The sequence below is a fragment of the Nyctereutes procyonoides genome, unplaced genomic scaffold (assembly GCF_905146905.1).
Source record: "Nyctereutes procyonoides isolate TBG_1078 unplaced genomic scaffold, NYPRO_anot_genome, whole genome shotgun sequence".
NCBI classification, from domain to species: Eukaryota; Metazoa; Chordata; class Mammalia; order Carnivora; family Canidae; genus Nyctereutes; species Nyctereutes procyonoides.
This window is the reverse complement of record NW_026575097.1, coordinates 169731-188161: the sequence shown is the minus strand read 5'-3', so window position 1 is coordinate 188161 and position 18431 is coordinate 169731. Positions and strand designations below refer to the sequence as shown.

The window sequence follows — 18431 nt, the reverse complement described above, 5'->3', positions numbered from 1 at the left end:
CTCTTAGAGTTTGCAGCCAGACTATTAGTAAGGGATGGTGAGCTCAAGGCTCAGCTAAGACAGGAAAATCCACTTTCAGGCTCACTCCCATGGTTCTTGGCAGGCCTCAGCTCCCCGCTGCTTGCTAACTGGAGGCTTCAGTTACTTGCCGCATGAGCTTTTTCCATAGGCCTGACGTCCTGGCAGCTGGGTCAGAAAGTTATCCAGGAGAGATAATGCACCCAAGACAGAGGGCACAAGCTTCCTATAACTCAGTCTTGAAAGTGATATACAACCACTTCTACTATATTCTATTTGTTGTAAGTAAGTCACTAAGTCTGGGAAGTTCTACCTTTCGAAAGGAGGAATATCAAAAACTTTATGAATGTATTTTACAAACTGCCACACTCCGGTCCCTCTTACTCTACTCTACTATTATATTTAACCTTTTACCATAGCACTTAACACCTTGTAACACATTATATGATTTGTTAATTTTTAGTCTTTCCCCACCAGAATCTAAGCTCCATGAAGGGAAGGACCTTTATTTAGTCTGGTGATGAGTACTAAATGCCTTGTATACAGCAGGCATTCAGTAAATATTTGTTGAGTAAGTAGTGTATTAGTCCTTTTAAACCAAACAAATTCTTTACCTTCAAGAGTTATGTATGTGCTTCATTCACTTTTATTAAACTATATTTTATTGTATTAATATTTAAAGATTTTCTTTATTTGAGAGAGAGAGAGAGAGCAAGAGAGAGAGAGCACAAGCCAGGGGGAGGGAGTGGGAGAAGCAGACTTCCTGCTGAACAGGGAGCTGAATGATGTGGGGCTTTATCCCAGGACCCTGGGATAGTGACCTAAGCTGAAGGCAGTTGCTCAACCAGCTGAGCTACTTAGGCACCCCATTAAACTGTATTTTAATAAAAATATCTCTAAAGAGGTAACTGTTTGAATGCTTTTGACGAAAGAATAAGACTTGGATCAAAACACCCTGCTTTATAATAAAGAGATAAGTTCATTGCTAACTAAAGGACACCAAGAAGAAATTAATTAATGGTTCTTTTAGAACAAACGACTTCTTCCCCTGTAGCCCATTCTCATCAGAAAATAAGAGGGAGAGGGTCCTTGGGTGGCTCAGTTTGATAAGCATCTGCCTTTGACTCAGATCATGATCCCAGGGTCCTGGGATGGAGCCCTGCAAAGGGCTTCCTGCTCAGCAGGGAGTCTGCTTTTCCCTCTGCCTTTCCCCCTGTTTGTGATCTCTCTCTACCTCTCTGTCAAATAAATAAGTAAAATCTAAAAAGAAAAAAAAATAAGAGAGACACACTATACTTTGTTGAGGCCAGGTCTATAAAAGCACATTGAGATAGATAATTCATATTTACATTCATTGAGATAGATTATTGCACTCAAATTTACATTTCAAGCTATATGAGAAATTACAGATATTCACGTGAAGGCAAAAGGATGTGTATTTTTACATTTTTGCTTTAATAATCTGCTTAATTGCTTGACTTCTCTGTTTTATGGTAGCATGCATTGTTTTGCTATTCTGAGAGTGCTTTCTCCAGCATTTTAGCCCTTTCTCCAAATCCAGAATCTCCCATTCACCAGTGCCCACTTCTGACAGATTTTTACCCAAGGAGATTTCATTCAGGGAAAGGAATCCCAACCCTTTCTTCTTAGGAGTTAGTTCCCACTCTTCCCTTGTAAGGGAATTTACCAAGGTGGTATTATGCTTCATCAAGTGGTTTGAATATTTCTTAAGTTTGAACTTTCAAAATCTGTCATTAATTATCAGCCTACTTAGCAGTATAAATGAAGAGGTAATTTACTTAATAATTTACTTAAAAATATCAAACAGTATTTGTTTTTAAATTTCAGTTGAAGAGTTTTTAATTATAGGAATGATGGATAAAGAACCTTCCTCATGCAATATATATTTGGTGCTTTTCTCTCGAAAAGTATAATACATCTACTTGGTATAGGACAAGGGTTCATTCTTACTAACTTTACATCCTGGAGTAAATTAGCCCTCTCAATTTTCTCATCTGTAAATGTGGGCTTATAGTATCTATTCTGCTACCTATATATCTGGGATTGTTACTATGAGGATGGGAGTTGATGTATATAAAATACTTCCATACAATATCTTATACATGACAGAGCTTGGAATGACAGAGTGAAAAAAGTTAAGGCTGCATCACCACCTCAGAATTTACATCTGTGTAGTGTTTTTTTTGTTTGTTTTGTTTTGTTTTTAGTTGGTTATACTAAAGCATATAAACTCTTAAAACAGAGAGGATAAAAGCCCTTTCTTGCTTCCAGATTCTCTTAGGAGCCATGCCCAAAATGCTGGTTCCTGTAAAACATTTTTCTGCTCTTTTTAAAAAAGATTTTATTTAGTTATTTGACAGAGACAGAGAGAACACAAGAAGAGGGAGCAGCAGGCAGACGGAGAGGGAAAAGCAGGCTACCTGCCCTGGGATCCATGGGGCTCAATCCCAGGATCTTGGTGTTATGACCTGAGCCTAGGCAGATGCTTAACCGACTGAGCCATACAGGTGTCCCCTTTTGTATCCTGCTTGCTTGCTTGCTTGCTTATTTATTTATTTATTTATTTATTTATTTATTTATTTATTTCTACTCTTTTATTTTAGAACCAAAATTAGAAGGCACACAGTCCTTTCTGCTCTTGAAAAATAGTAATAACAAAATTAATAATAGAGCACTTTCTTTGTGCCAGTAACTCCTCCAAACTCTTTACATGGATTATCTTATTTAATTTTCATAACAATTCTATAAGATAAGGACTATCACTACTTTCATTTTATGGAGATGAGGTAGAGATATTAAGAAATTTACCCAGAGTGATCCAGCTGCTAAGTAAATGAGTAAAGATAGAAACTCAGGAGTAGGCTGCAGAGACTGTGCTCCCAGCTCCTTTGCTTCATTGAGGAACATTCTGTATGTCTACTCTCTGTTGCATGAGTTGAATAGGTGAATACTAGGCCTCATTATGCACATTATAATTTGATTGCAGTCATGAAAACTATCCCCAAGAAATAAAATGTTCTTTATCCCAGTTACGTCCTTGTTAAAATATTTTTACATTTCTAGTTCACAATGTATTTAAAGAATTCTATATTGTTTACATATCACATCTAAGATGTCCACTCATTTATTCCTTCGCCTATTAGTCATTGAATACCTCCTGTGTGTAAGGCACTGTTTCTAGGTTTTTATCTTCTGTGTCCAAATGCGTATGCAGGTAACTAATTCCACTTCTGGTATTTAAAAGAGACACTAAAGTGCTTTTCTTTTATTATCAGCCAAGGTATATTTTATTCAAACCATCTTTTTTTTTTCTTACTCAAGAGCAGCCTTTTCATGCCTATGTATTTCACTTTTAAGAGAATGAAGCATTCAAACTAGAACCTTATTAAGCAGACATATTAGGAAATGATAATCCAGTTATTTATGAAAGAATTTAAAAGTAAAATTTCCCTGATTTTCTCATGGCCAAGGACTGATAGATTTTGGAAATCTAGAGTCTGACTACTGGAGGCTATTTTCTTTGATTTTCTCTTTTGGTTTACAGCTCAAAAGAACAGCACTGATTCATTAGACATAGAGGAAGCAAACCAGCACAAGGTATAGCCCTATTTAGCAATAAACATGCTTATAGAATGAACCTGCTGCTTATTTTAAAGATTATCAGAATGGAAAGAAAGATGGCTAAAGCATCTATCAGAAACAGTGACTTCGCCTTTGCTTTTAAGATATTTTGGAATAATTATATGACAATTAGGGCATTCTGGGCTGTTAGTTTGGGAAGCAATTGAGTAAATACAGCATGTCTTGGCACACTGGTTTATCAGTAGCCATTTCCTTTTTCCTCTTCTTCATGGAGCTGTGAGGTTTATCAACCATGTCGATTTCCTCTGGCCTAAGCACAGGACAGGAATCAAAGGTGTAGATCTATTCCTTCAAATTATATATGGTGGGCGGTTAGTCTTCATCTGGTACTTGGGTTGTGGTGAGTGAGAGGAAATGATGTCCCTGTTTTAATCATACCAACCCACAATGATGTTTTCATGAAGATCCGTTTGGGAGCATATTGGTCTCCTTGATGTTAAATCCCTTCTTCTGCCTTACCTATAGTCTGTCATAAATACTAGATGAAAGAACTATCTAATTCTGGCTCTATCTATATAACAATTGAGAGAGGTGTGTGTTTTTCTAAAGCATTCTTGTTTGGTTACACTTAAAGCCCATAAAAATGAAGTAGATTAAATTTTTTATTATGCTTAATAGTATTAATATTGCTAAATATTGGCAAAAACAAATTAAAATGTGAGGCAGAAAATACAGATTAGTACACATAATGAGTCTAAGTCTACTACATTTGCTTTTCTCTCTTAGTCTTCTTTTTTGAAATATTAGGTTGTATATATCCCATCAGGCCCTGTGGTTAGATCAAATCATAAAATTGAGTGGAGTAGTGGTTCGATTTATCAACAATCCTGAATTGAGTATAGAAGTAGAGTTGAAAATAAAGCTAACTATATGTTTTGTTTCTTTAGAAACCAAAATTCAGTTCTAAAAATCTCATTGGGTTTGTTCGTGATGAAAATTCCAACAGACAGAAGTCAGAACATGTAGAAGTTGATAAAGGAAGTAAAGAGGGTTTATTTATAAATAAAGAAGATGTATATGAACATTACCAAAAATATTCCAAAGACACAAAATTTGGTAAATTCAAGCATAAGCAATCAACTTTTAACGAAATACACTCTACTAGAAGACTCCGAAAGAAGGGTCTCCAGAATATCAAAGGCGTTAATACAAGTATGTCTAAAGATAAAGGAAGAAGAAACACAGGACAGAAAAGAACTCAAGTGGATGATCCAAAACAAGAAATATGCATTCCAAGAAAGGCAAGAGCTGTTTCTTCTTCCAGAAGAATAAACAGATTAGTTACTGGTCAGCCAGATACTCTCCAAGCCTTTGATGACCTTCCAGAAAAGTCACATAAACTTTTTAGCCCAGCTCTGTCAAGCCTGAAAAATGGATTAGGTAACAATATTGAGGCTTGTTTAGTTCCAAAAGAGACACATATCCAGAGCCTGGATTTATCAGATAATCAAGAAATGAAATTCTTAGGATCCACTGACCAAGAAGAAGCTGTTCTTTTCTCAAGACTTTCCTTACAGAAAGAAATCAAGTTACCACTTGTTACTACAGATCAGCAGCCTCACACTCACCAAGAACAACAGCACATTAGCCCTTATAAATCTCCTGAAAACAGTAACTCAGGTCAAAAATGTGAGAACCTTAGTAAGTGGGAAAATTCTTTCGTATCCTTTATAAAGAAAAATTTTAATAATGTTAATGATGATGATTGCTTTCCCTCTGAAAAGACTGTAACATGTAAAACAGTGGTGTGTTCTACAGGTTGCAAAAACCACTGTAATTATAAGGAGAATGTAACAACTAGAAAAGAAATGGATTTTCAACAGTTTGTCCCTTCTGAAGACCATTTTTCACAGGAAAATGAGTTAAAAGTATGCAGTCTAACCATACAACAGGAAGCTGTTAATCTTTCTGATTCAGATAATACAATAGGTCCTGAACAATGTGTTGCCATTTATGAACAATGCAAATGTAAAACTTCTTTTGATCACTCACATGGCAGTTCTGAGCATACTTCCCTGGCTTGTCCACGAACATTTTCAACACAGGAAGCTTCAAAGTTGACTAGTCATGTGAAGCTATTCAAAAGGCCTCAAGATTTTAGCTCCAGAGCACCAACTCCTTTAATGGATCAAACAGATATTCATATTGTGGAAAAAGTAAATGAGGGAGAAGACCCTAAAAAGAATTGCAATGATGAAAGCCGGGAAACAAGTTCTTCAAATGGACCTTTATCCACAGTTGTTAATTCTCAAGTAATAGAAACAACTGCAGTAGAAAAAAGGAAACAAGATCTTCCAAAGAGCAAAACCATACATGATACAGTTTTTTATTCCACTGACAATATCAGTAAGGAATTGACCAACATTTCACAACTTAGACAAAAAGAAGAAAAGGAAATTTCTCATAAAGCAGGTATTAAAAAAAATTAAAAAAAATTAAAAAAAATAAAGCAGGTATTAGTAGTATTGCTTGATTTGTACATATCTCCTACAGATTTACATATTTTATAGAAATTTGTAACAATTTATGCCAAACTGACAAGAATGAGGACATGTGGACTATATGCCAAACTGACAAGAATGAGGACATGTGGACTATAATTTGGGGATGCTGTTAGTTAAGTAATATTGTTTATTTTGAAAATAAACCATTATTTTCAACCAAAGACTGTTGCTAAATTGGTATTGACAAGTTAATAAACAGTATATCAATTTTTTGTTTCTTTTTATTATAGCACTTATTTAGTATCAGTTAACCTAGAATTTCCATAGCAGGAAATTGTTAACGCTATTGATTTCAGTGATTCTGTGTTCCCGTCAGAATTGCATCCAGCAAACTTTGTTATATAAAAACATTTTTTAAAGATTTTATTTTTAATTTTTTAAGATTTTATTGCTTTGACAGAGAAAGAGAGAGCACAAGCAGGGGGAGTGGCAGGCAGAGGGAGAGGGAGAAGCAAGCTCCCCGAGGATCCCATTCTGGGATCAAGCATGACCCAAGCTGAAGGCAGACGCTTAACTGACTGAGCCACCAAGGCACCCCTAAAGATTTTATTTTTAAATAATCTCTCTACCCAACCAGGGCTGTAACTCAAGAGTCTCTACATGCTCTACTGACTGACCTAGCCAGGTGCCCCTGAAAACATTTTTAAAGGCTTTTATTCTTTAAAAAATAAAGAAGATGTGGTTTATGTATACAATGGAATATTACTCAGCCATTAGAAACGACCAATACCCACCATTTGCTTCAACGTGGATGGAACTGGAGGGTATTATGCTGAGTGAAGTAAGTCAATCGGAGAAGGACAAACAGTGTATGTTCTCACTCATTTGGGGAATATGAATAATAGTGAAGGGGAATATAAGGGAAGGGAGAAGAAATGTGTGGGAGATATCAGAAAGGGACACAGAACATAAAGACTTCTAACTCTGGGAAATGAACTAGGGGTGGTGGAAGGGGAGGAGGGCGGGGGGTGGGGGTGAATGGGTGACGGGCACTGAGGGGGACACTTGACGGGATGAGCACTGGGTGTTATTCTGTATGTTGGTAAATTGAACACCAATAAAAATTAATTTATAAAAAAATAAATAAATAAAATAAAGTAAAATAAAATAGAATAAATCAGTCCAGCGAGGAACAGAAACTTGGAATTGTTATGAGTTTTTCTAATCACGTAACCAGTGAGGAGAACTGCAGCACTGATGTTGTAAAATGTTTGTTTTTTTAGATGAGGAATTAACTAGTAATATCAATGGAGATGAAAGCACTATGAGAAATGGTGAGAAAGAAGAAAAAACAGATTCTGAAATTCACATGTCTAATATCCAAGAATGCAAAAAAGTTCAGAATTTCAGAAAAAGACAAAATTTATTGAAAGCTACCCGCAGCCAAGGTTTGTCTTTCTATACATGTATAGGTAAAAGTTGACATGATCAAGCCCAGCAGTATGCTCTACTTCAGGGAATTTCTTAACTTTCAGATTTACTGTTGTTTTTTTTCCCTCATTCACTAAGTTATAAGATTATTTCAGCTATATTTTTTTCAGATGGTTTTACAATAAATATAAAGTAAACTACTTGAGAATTTTTTAGTCCTCAGATACATTCTTACCATGTTTCTGCCTGTGACTTCTAATTTGAAATGTTAGAGTAGGTAAGACAGCTAGGCAGAATACTGAGTGCATGTGGTGCACCTGAATCGTGCCTAATCCCTTTGATGCTCCAATGAGACCTTTCACTATAAGGGAAATTAAAGAGTAGCCTCTGGTTTCTTTTGTCAGATGAACGAACTGTGTGTGTTTGGCAGTATGGACAAGTTAACCATATCTCGACAGGTCTTAGAGCTAGTTCTGTGGCTAGGCCAGGCCACTTCAGGTTAAGGAGTAAGGTTTATAAAGGTTAAATGAACTGAAAAGTTTACCTATTATGTATTAGGAAGTAGGAAGGCACATTCTCTGTGATCTTGAGCTTCCAGAGACTAAAAAAAATAGATCACATATAAAGTAACTGAAAGCTGAATATTTCTTAGTTTATTACTTTATTAATAAATATTATTAATACAATTATTAAATATATTATCAATATTTATTAATTTATGAATAAAGTTTAATGCTATGAAGAAGCACTCAGCATTAACCATGGTAGACTTTGTGAAGAAGTTTTTTGTGAAGTTAGTGTGGGTGCTGTTTGTTTCCTTTGCAGTTTCTTCTAGATTGTATTTTAAAATTTCAGTTATGTGCTAAAGAAATATATGATGACAGTTACATGGAGGAATTTTTGACTTTTTGCTCCAAAATGTTTATCACGTGCCTTCCTTCTCTGCTACAACACACCAAGAACTAGGTGAGAAGATTTGTACCATTCACAGTAACAATTATGGGAGAGATTTTTCAGTTCAAACTTGCAAAATACAGGTCTGCTGTTTTGGATATTTCATAATTTTTTAAACTAATTTTTTTTCTTGAAGATTTGTATTTATTTATTCATGAGAGACACAGAGAGAGGCAGAGACACAGGCAGAGGGAGAAGCAGGCTCCTTGCAGGGAGCCCAATGCAGAACTCGATCCCAGGACTCCAGGATCATGTCCTGGGCCGAAGGGAGGTGCTCAGCCACTGAGCCACCCAGGGATCCTGGATATTTCATAATTTTAAAATATATTATCTATAGATGTATATATAGTATTAAAAATATATAATAGATATGTCTTGACTCTTCTAATAAAAATTCCTGAGTACAAGGTTGTAAGAGCATTGTGATTTTGTCTGGATGTCAATGGAAGGTGGACATGAGGCTGTCAGTCTTTCCTGTGGTTGACATAACTGAAAATTCCATCTTTTAGAGAATAATTCTCTAAACTTTTTACCTCTTGACCTGAAATTATATGCCTAGTTGCTGGCATTTAGGAAATGGAGCAGGAAGCATGTTTTAAGGTTTAATACAGGGGTTCTCAAACCTAATCTTGCATCAGAAGCACCTGGAAAGCTTGTTAAAACAGATTGTTGGGCTCCACTCTCAGAAAGTCTGATTCATTAGATGTACTATTAGTATATAACACATTTTCAAACTTAGCAGTTTAAAACAACACACGTTTTTTATCTCATAGTTGCTGTAGATCAGGTATTGGGCATGGCTTAGGCCCATCTTCTGCTCAGGATATGTCATAGGCGACAGTCAGGGTGTGGTCAAGACTAGGGTCTCATCTGAAGGCTCAACCAGGGAAGGATCCATTTTCAAGTTCATTTGGTTGGTGTCAGGATTCAATTCCTTGAGGGTTGTAGCCACCTTGTAGTCATGCTCAGTTTCTTCCTTCATGAGTTGTTCCAGTAAGTCCTCTTGGTTCATCAAAACATGCAAACTGAAGATGATAGAGCAAATTTGCTAGCAAGTAGAAAATTTTACAATCTCTTATAACCTAATCAAATAAGTGAAATACCCTCAATATTGAGGTATTCTTTTGGTTAGAAGCAAATTATTCAAGAGAGGGGATGATTCAGGCCATAATACCAGGAGATGGGGCTCGTTAGGAGTTACCCTAAAGTCTGCTTTCCACAGTAGGCTTGTGAGGTGGGCTGGAGAATTAGCATTTCTAACAAGTTTCCCAGGTCATACACTGCTAATTTGGGACTACATTTGAGGATTATTTATTAAAAATAAATATTTTTTTCTGTTTGATCACACTAATCCTCTACTTTGCCTTCTGTCTCACTCTGAAGCTTTTCTGATGTGGTTTCTACAGAAAATAAACCTTTAGTTTCCTGGCTTGGAGATGGGGACTTTGAGTAAGAGCAATGGTTGCCAGACAATTCAGCGTTGGGTGAAGGGAACTTGGAGTCCCAACTTCTCTCTATAAACTTTCAGTCAATCTCCATATTTTTACCCAGTTCCATGCAGGCTGCCTTTCACCATGCTTGATACCCCCAGGTGCTGGATACAGGGAGATCTTCTTCCTCTCTAATTATTTTTGCAGGAATTTGGGTTGAGGCATTTCCTCTACTTTATCAAGGCAGTTAACTCTTCTTCATTAGTGATTTTCCAGTTCCCAAAAAGTTATTGAAGTCTTTGTCCTCTCTGTGTCCTCTTCTATTTTTTTATGGTGTTAAAAAAAATCCTTTACTATCATTTTAGCATGGTTTGGGAAAGAAATTGAGGGGAAAACATGGTCCATTTTTTTTTAGATCCAGCTTAATTCTCTCTAAGTTGTGGTGCAAGGAAAAGATTTTTTAAAGAATCTTTGGGTAATGATGTTGTGTACTGCATGATTTATGAAAGAAAGAATGTAATGGGCCTTGGTTCGGTTTTTGGTGTCTTTTGTGTTCAGAAATACACATATTGACATAGATAAGAGCTATAAAGAAGAGTTTTATAAAATCACAGGTTGTTTTAAGAAAAATTTTTTCCATTGTTAAAGGACTATTAAGAGTGAAATGAGGGTAAAATTGAAGCAAGTTTGTTTTAATCAAACATGATAGAGTGACTAAGCAGCTGTTAGAATGAATTCAAAGTAATGTGCTTAGATGCTCTGCAATTCCTTCACAAGTTATATATATATTTTTGAAGATTTATTTATTCATGAGAGACAGACACAGAGAGAGAGAGAAGTAGAGACACAGGAAGAGAGGAGAAGCAGGCTCCATGAAAGGAGCCCTATGGGGGACTCGATCCCAGATCCAGGGATTACACCCTGAGCAGAAGGCAGACACTCAACCGCTGAGCCACCCAGGTGTCCCTCACAAGTTGTATTTTAAAACAGCAATAGCAATAATGATGTTGATGTATGTTTTGTATAGTGTATCCTACTTAGGATATTTTGAGGAAGTTGCTGTGTACTTTCTAAGCTCCTTTGTAATGATCAGCATTTAGCAGAAAAGTAGTCTCAGTTTTGCTTGGCAAATTTACAGAAATGAAGACAGCTGGGATCAATAAGAGGCGTGCCCGAGGGGAGCGCCGGCTTCATTTGGCTGCCAGAAGAGGAACTTTGTCTCTGGTGAAGGCTCCAATAGAATCTGAAGCAGATGTGAATCTAAAAGACAATGCAGGTTTGGATTCTTGAAATTTTCATTGTGTTTATAACTTGAACTCCCTGAAATCCACATTTCATCCACCCTACCCCAGTTTTGATCCTGGCTGCTAACTTTGAACTGTCTTAATAATATATCATTTAATTAATAGTTAAGTTCATCGTGGTTTTCACCAATTGCTAAAATAACCTCCTCTGAAATAGTTTTTAACTTACATGTGGGAGCATTCAGAGGGAGTATACATATTGGAGAGTAAGGAGAGCTTTATTTAGGTCTTTTCCTTGGAGATCTTAATACTATTCTCTTGCTTTGGAGAAAATGTCAGTTTTTTTTTTTCATTTCCCTGTTCCCTCTCTTTCTCCTCTCTTTACACTATTTGTTGTCTCTTTCCTTATTTTTATTTTCAGCCTCCATTTTTAAATTCATCTTCTAATATTTTGCTCAAGCACGAGAAAGTCATATGTGAGGTCTTAACAGAGGGAAAATCTCAAATATTGATTTCAGGCATTCTATGTCATTTTGAAGAGATATGTGACAATGCAGTGATACAGATAGGGAAGACAGACTAGATCTTACTCTATTTTAATATCTAAGATGAAACAAATTGACATGATTTTTATTTACTCTAGTCCCATTATATTTTATGTTCTGTGAGTCTTCTGTTTTGGCACTTGGATCAACCAATCTTTTTGATGAGATTGGTTTGTTTTAAAAATTGAAACATTTTAGGGCCATGGTTTTCAATATTATTTCTTGTAAATACTTAGTATGTATATTTGAATCAATATAGGTACTCATTGCAATAGTGCAAATTACCTTATTAATGAAGATATTAATGAATGTTGGTTTGTAAGCAGCAGCTTGTTTTGTTCTTTTTTCCTTTTTTAGGTTGGACACCACTTCATAAGACATCTACTAAGAGATCTCATGATAGAATTGTAGAGTTGTTAAAAGCTGGTGCTAATGTTAATTTTGAAAAACTAGATGGGATTCTTCCCTTACATGATGCTGCTGCCAACAATCATTTAAAGGTACAATGCACATCAGATTGGGTTCCTATTACTTTTTCTTAGAGAAACAAGTGAAGAAAATGAAGATATTTTAAACTGAGCATTAAAGTGATTCCTCAGGATGCCTGGGTGGCTCAGTAGTTAAACTTCTCTGCCTTCGGCTCAGGTGGGCTCAAGTCATGATCCCAGAGTCCCAGGATCAAGTCCCACATCAGGCTCCCTGCATGGAGCCTACTTCTCCCTCTGCCGGTGTCTCTGCCTCTCTCTGTGTGTCTCTCATGAATGAATGAATGAATGAATGAATAAATAAATAAATAAATAAATAAATAAATAAAATCTTAAAAAAAAGAAGAAGAAGAATATCAGAAAGGGGCACCTGAGTGGCTCTACCAGTTAAATGTCTCACACTTGATCTCAGCTCAGGTCTTGATCTCAGGGTCATGAGTTCAAGCCCTAGACTGGGCTCCATCCTGGTTATGGAGCCTACTTAAAAAAATAATAATAATAGTAATACCAGATGAGTGGGCTATCATCCAGAGTTTTTTCATTTGTTTTCTCATTGTGTTTTTGATTTATATTTTGCTGATGGCGAATGATGCAGAACATTTTCTTTTTTTATTATAAATTTATTTTTTTATTGGTGTTTGGAACATTTTCTCATGTGCTGTTGGCCATGTGTATGTCTTTGGTGAAATTTCTGTTCATGTCTTTTGCCCATTTCATGATTGGATTGTTTGTTTCTTTGCTGTGAGTTTAATAAGTTTTTCATAGGTTTTGAATACTAGCCCTTTATCTGATATGTCGTTTGCAAATATCTTCTCCCATTCTGTAGGTTGTCTTTTAGTTTTGTTGACTGTTTCTTTTGCTGTGCAGAAGCTTTTTATCTTGATTAAGCCCCAATAGTTCATTTTTGCTTTTGTTTCCCTTGCCTTCATGGATGTGTCTTGCAAGACGTTGCTGTGGCCAAGGTAAAAAAGGCTGTTTCCTGTGTTCTCCTCTAGGATTTTGATGGATTCTTATATCACATTTAGATCTTTCATCCATTTGAGTTTATCTTTGTGTCTGGTGTAAGAGAATGATCTAGTTTCATTGTTCCGCACATGGCGGTCCAATATTCCCAGCACCATTTATTGAAGAGACTGTCCTTTTTCCAGTGGATAGTTTTTCCTGCTTTGTCAAATATTAGTTGGCCATAGAGTTGAGGGCCCATTTCTGGGTTCTCTATTCTGTCCCATTGATCAATGTGTCTGTTTTTATGCCAGTACCATAAAATCTTATGGTACTGTCTTGATGATCACAGCTTTGTAGTACAACCTGAAATCCAGCATTGTGATGCCCCCGGCTCTGGTTTTCTTTTTCAGTATTCCCCTGGCTATGAATAGAAGGGAAGGGAGAAGAAATGGGTAGGAAATATCAGAAAGGGAGACAGAACATAAAGACTCCTAACTCTGGGAAACGAGCTAGGGGTGGTGGAAGGGGAGGAGGACAGGGAGTGGGGGTGAATGGGTGACGGGCACTGAGGGGGGCACTTGATGGGATGAGCACTGGATGTTATTCTGTATGTTGGCAAATTGAACACCAATAAGAAATAAATTTATTATTTTTTAAAAAAAGTATTCCCCTGGCTATTCTGGGTCTTTTCTGATTCCATACAAATCTTAAGATTATTTGTTCCAAGTCTCTGAAGAAAGTCATGGTATTTTGATAGGGATTGCATTAAATGTGTTAATTGCCCTTGGTAACATTGATATTTTCACAATATTAATTCTTCCAATCCATGAGCATGGAATATTTTTTTAATATTTTATTTATTTATTCATGAGAGACACAGAGAGAGAGAGGCAGAGACACAGGCAGAAGGAGAAGCAGGCTCCATGCAGGGAACCCAATGCGGGACTCGATCCTGGGTCTCCAGGATCACACCCCGGGCTGCAAGCGGCGCTAAACCGCTGCGCCACTGGGGCTGCCCGAGCATGGAATATTTTTTCATCTCTTTGTGTCTTCCTCAATTTCTTTCAGAAGTGTTCTGTAGTTTTTAGGGTATAGATCCTTTACCTCTTTGGTTAGGTTTATTCCTAGGTATCTTATTCTTTTGGGTGAAATTGTCAGTGGCATTTGCTCCTTCATTTCTCTTTCTTCAGTCTCATTGTTAGTGTATAGAAGTGCCACTGATTTCTGGGCATTGATTTTGTATCCTGCCACACTGCTGTATGAGTTCTAGCAATCTTGGAGTGGCGTCTTTTGGGTTTTCTATGTACACTATCATGTCATCTGCGAAGAGGGAGAGTTTGACTTCTTTTTTGCCAATTTGAATGCCTTCTATTTCCTTTTGTTGTCTGACTGCTAGGGCTAGGACTTCCAGTACTATGTTGAATAGCAGTGGTGAGAGTGGACATCCCTGTCATGTTCCTGATCTTAGGGGAAAGGCTCCCAGTGCTTCCCCATTGAGAATGATATTTGCTGTGGGCTTTTCGTAGATGGCTTTTAAGATGTTGAGGAATGTTCCCTCTATCCCTACACTCTGAAGAGTTTTGATCAGGCATGGATGCTGTATTTTGTCAAATACTTTCTCTGCATCTAATGAGAGGATCATATGGTTCTTGTTTTTTCTCTTGTTGATGTGATCTCTCATGTTGATTGCTTCTCATTTTGAACCAGCCTTGCATCCCGGGGATAAATCCCACTTGGTCATGGTGAATAATCTTCTTAATGTACTATTGGATCCTATTGGCTAGTTTCTTGTTGAGAATTTTTGCATCTGAGTTCATCAGGGATATTGATCTATAATTCTCCTTTTTGGTGGGGTCTTTGTCTGGTTTTGAAATGGAAATATATGGATTTTTTTATAATGATGGAATGTTTCTGAGTCATGGTTATAGTAGTGATTACTCCAGTAAAGCTGATTATAAAAAAAAAAAAGGCAAGGGGCCTACTTCTTGGTCACCTAATTTTTGTCATATTCTTTGTTCCTTAGGTCTACCCCATCATGTTACCTGGAACTCTCTCCCAACTATAGCTTTCGCCTTGCCTGCTAAGTGCCTTTTTGTGCTGTTGCTATTCTCTTACACTTTTGCCTACGCATGACCCTTACGGAAACAGCTGTTCAGGGTCCTATTCCATCTGAGCTGAGTTCTCTGTGTCTTCCAAACTAATATATTAAATGAGTCCATGTTAACACATTAAAGGTCAAAGCCTTCCTGTAGGAAGGCCTCATCTTAACACACAAAATAGTCATTATTAATATAGTGTAATTTTTAAGTCCAGAAAAGCTTCCTTTGTTAAAGAACAACAACAAAAAAACTACCTTTCTTCCTCCCAAATATATAGTAAAGATTTTATTTATTTATTCATGAGAGACCAGAGAGAGAGAGAGAGAGGCAGAGACACAGGCAGAGGGAGAAGCAGGCTCCATGCAGGGAGCCTGATGTGGGACTTAATCCCGGGTCTCCAGGATCACACCCTGGGCTGAAGGCGGCACCAAACTGCTGAGCCACCCCCTGCTGCCCACTCACTCCCTCTTTTAAAAAACAAAACAAAATACCTTTACTCAGACTTCAGTAAGTTTTTATCAAAAATCTTTGTTGGAGACTTTCTTCATATGCTATTTATTATCCACTGTCCCTCATTACTTAAGTTGGTCTTTTTACTCCTCTAGAGAAAAAGGGGGCTTAGGGGACTTTCATTAAGAATCCATTAGGGGAAAAAAAAAGAATCCATTAGGGGTGGTGGAAGGGGAGGTGGGCGGGGGGTGGGGGTCACTGGGTGGCGGGCACTGAGATGGGCACTTGACAGGATGAGCACTGGGTGTTATTCTGTATGTTGACAAATTGAACACCAATAAAAAATAAATTTATTAAAAAATAATCCATTATGAATATGGTGTTTGACAGAGGCTCACATTTAGTTCTTTTAGGTGATAAAAATGAGGTTCAAATGGTAAATAACTTGCTCAAGGACATAGCTAGTAGGTAGCAGGAATGAGTTTTGTATGCTTGATTTTAAAACAAACATATTTTCTCTTAAGCTAATTTCTCTTGTGCGAACTCTGGGCTGATGGGATAAATGAGGGGCTATCCTTATCATCTTCATTGGCCCATTTACTCCTAAATTTCTCTGCTTCTCCATACCTGGACATAAGGAGAAAAGATAAGCCACTAACACAGAGCATATCTCTATTTTAAACAAAATCCTGACCATGTTTTTCTACTCCGGTTTTTCAGTGATTTGAGTCCCTTACTTGACTCACACAGATGGAATCATTGGCTGTTTTTCACTAGTTGACTTCTACCATAGCTAATTAGTAACATCTTTAACTTTGATCATTTACAAACTCCCAATATATAACAGCTTTGAGTTATTCAGAGAAACCTTATTTATGTTAGAAACCATCCCCCACCCAATGTTACAACCTCTTTGACCTCAGTTTCCTCTTCTGTAAGATGATCAGGTTGGAGTAGATTATTTCTAAATTTCCTTTTACCTTTAAGATTCTGTGCATATAATTCACTTATTTAGGACACATAACAAATATATTCAGATACTATTAGAAGGGTCATTGGATTTTCAAGCTAGCTCATTAAACTTCTTGAACAAGTAACATACCTAAAATATAGTGATGCAGGTTGGAGGAAAGGACAAGGGCTCTGTTAAAGAGATAGAGTCAGTCTTGTATATCATTCTACCTGTGTGTGCTTCTTAACTGCAATGAAGGCAGCATCTCCGGTATTTTCATGTCATTGTTTGGTTCTTCTTGAGGACAGGTCAGGCCAAATCATTAAATTATTTTATAGCTTTCATATAAAATTTAATAAAAAATTTTCTTGGCTAGCATTTGAAACTTCTTTTGATAACTTTTAATACTTTGATAACTTTTAATAGTGGTGTATTATAATGAAAGCAGAAATTATTGATCTTAGGTGTCTGTAGGGATAACTTTGGAAAAATACCTTGTAGGCAGCTGAGATTCTACTACCACATGGAGCAAACCCAAATCAAAAGAATCAAAAACAGAAAACTGCTTTGGATGAAGCAGATAATGAAAAAATGAAAGAGCTACTGATATCTTTTGGTGCAATTGAGACTGATAATAGAAATGAAAGTAATGCTACAGTCACTGGTATGTATGTCAGTATTGCTTGCTCTCTTATACAAGTGTATACATACCTCTGCTTAGAAAAATAAATCTTCAGATTTGTAGTGTAAATTGTTTCATAACTGGGGTAAATGTTTTGTGTGCTTACTAAACTCTTGAAAAGCATTTTTTATTTTTGGAACTTGGCATTTCCAAACATGGTTTAATTTATATACCATATGATCCTATTGGATTGGAATTACATGTTGAAATGGAGCCCATGTCATCGGCGAAGAGGGAGAGTTTGACTTCTTCTTTGCCAATTTGAATGCCTTCTAATGTCCTTTTGTTGTCTGATTGCTGAGGCTAGGACTTCCAGTACTATGTTGAATAGCAGTGGTGAGAGTGGACATCCCTGTCTGTTCCTGATCTTAGGGGAAAGGCTCCCAGTGCTTCCCCATTGAGAATGATATTTGCTGTGGGCTTTTCATAGATGGCTTTTAAGATGCTGAGGAAAGTTCCCTCTATCCCTACACTCTGAAGAGTTTTGATCAGGAATGGATGCTGTATTTTGTCAAATGCTTTCTCTGCATCTAATGAGAGGATCATATGGTTCTTGGTTTTTCTCCTGCTGATATGATGAATCACATTGATTGTTTTACGAGTGTTGAACCAGCCTTGTGTCCTGGGGATAAATCCTACTTGGTCATCATGAATAATTTTCTTAATGTATTGTTGGAACCTATTGGCTAGTATCTTGTTGAGAATTTTTGCATCCATTTCATCAGGGATATTGTTCTGTAATTCTCCTTTTTCGTGGGGTCTTTGTCTGGTTTTGCAATTAAGGTGATGCTGGCCTCATAGAATGCATTTGGAAGTACTCCATCTCTTTCTATCTTTCCAAACAGCTTTAGTAGAATAGGTATGATTTCTTCTTTAAACATTTGATAGAATTCCCCTGGGAAGCCATATGGCCCTGGACTCTTGTGTTTGGGAGGTTTTTGATGACTGCTTCAATTTCCTCCCTGGTTATTGGCCTGTTCAGGTTTTCTATTTCTTCCTGTTCCAGTTTTTGTAGTTAGTGGCTTTCTAGGAATGCATCCATTTCTTCTAGATTGCCTAATTTATTGGCTTATAGCTGTTCATAATATG

General features: G+C 36.8%; 1 protein-coding gene across 1 annotated transcript in view; it reads left to right on the top strand.

Annotated features, from left to right (window-relative positions):
* Positions 1 to 18431, top strand: part of LOC129514748 (ankyrin repeat domain-containing protein 31-like) — a gene marked incomplete at its 5' end in the record, with an annotated part of 110852 nt that overhangs the window by 23681 nt on the left and 68740 nt on the right. The window contains 6 exon segments of the mRNA XM_055333465.1: positions 3584 to 3636; positions 4569 to 6093; positions 7409 to 7573; positions 11079 to 11216; positions 12087 to 12229; positions 17162 to 17324. Coding sequence (XP_055189440.1) covers positions 3584 to 3636; positions 4569 to 6093; positions 7409 to 7573; positions 11079 to 11216; positions 12087 to 12229; positions 17162 to 17324 — 2187 coding nt within the window.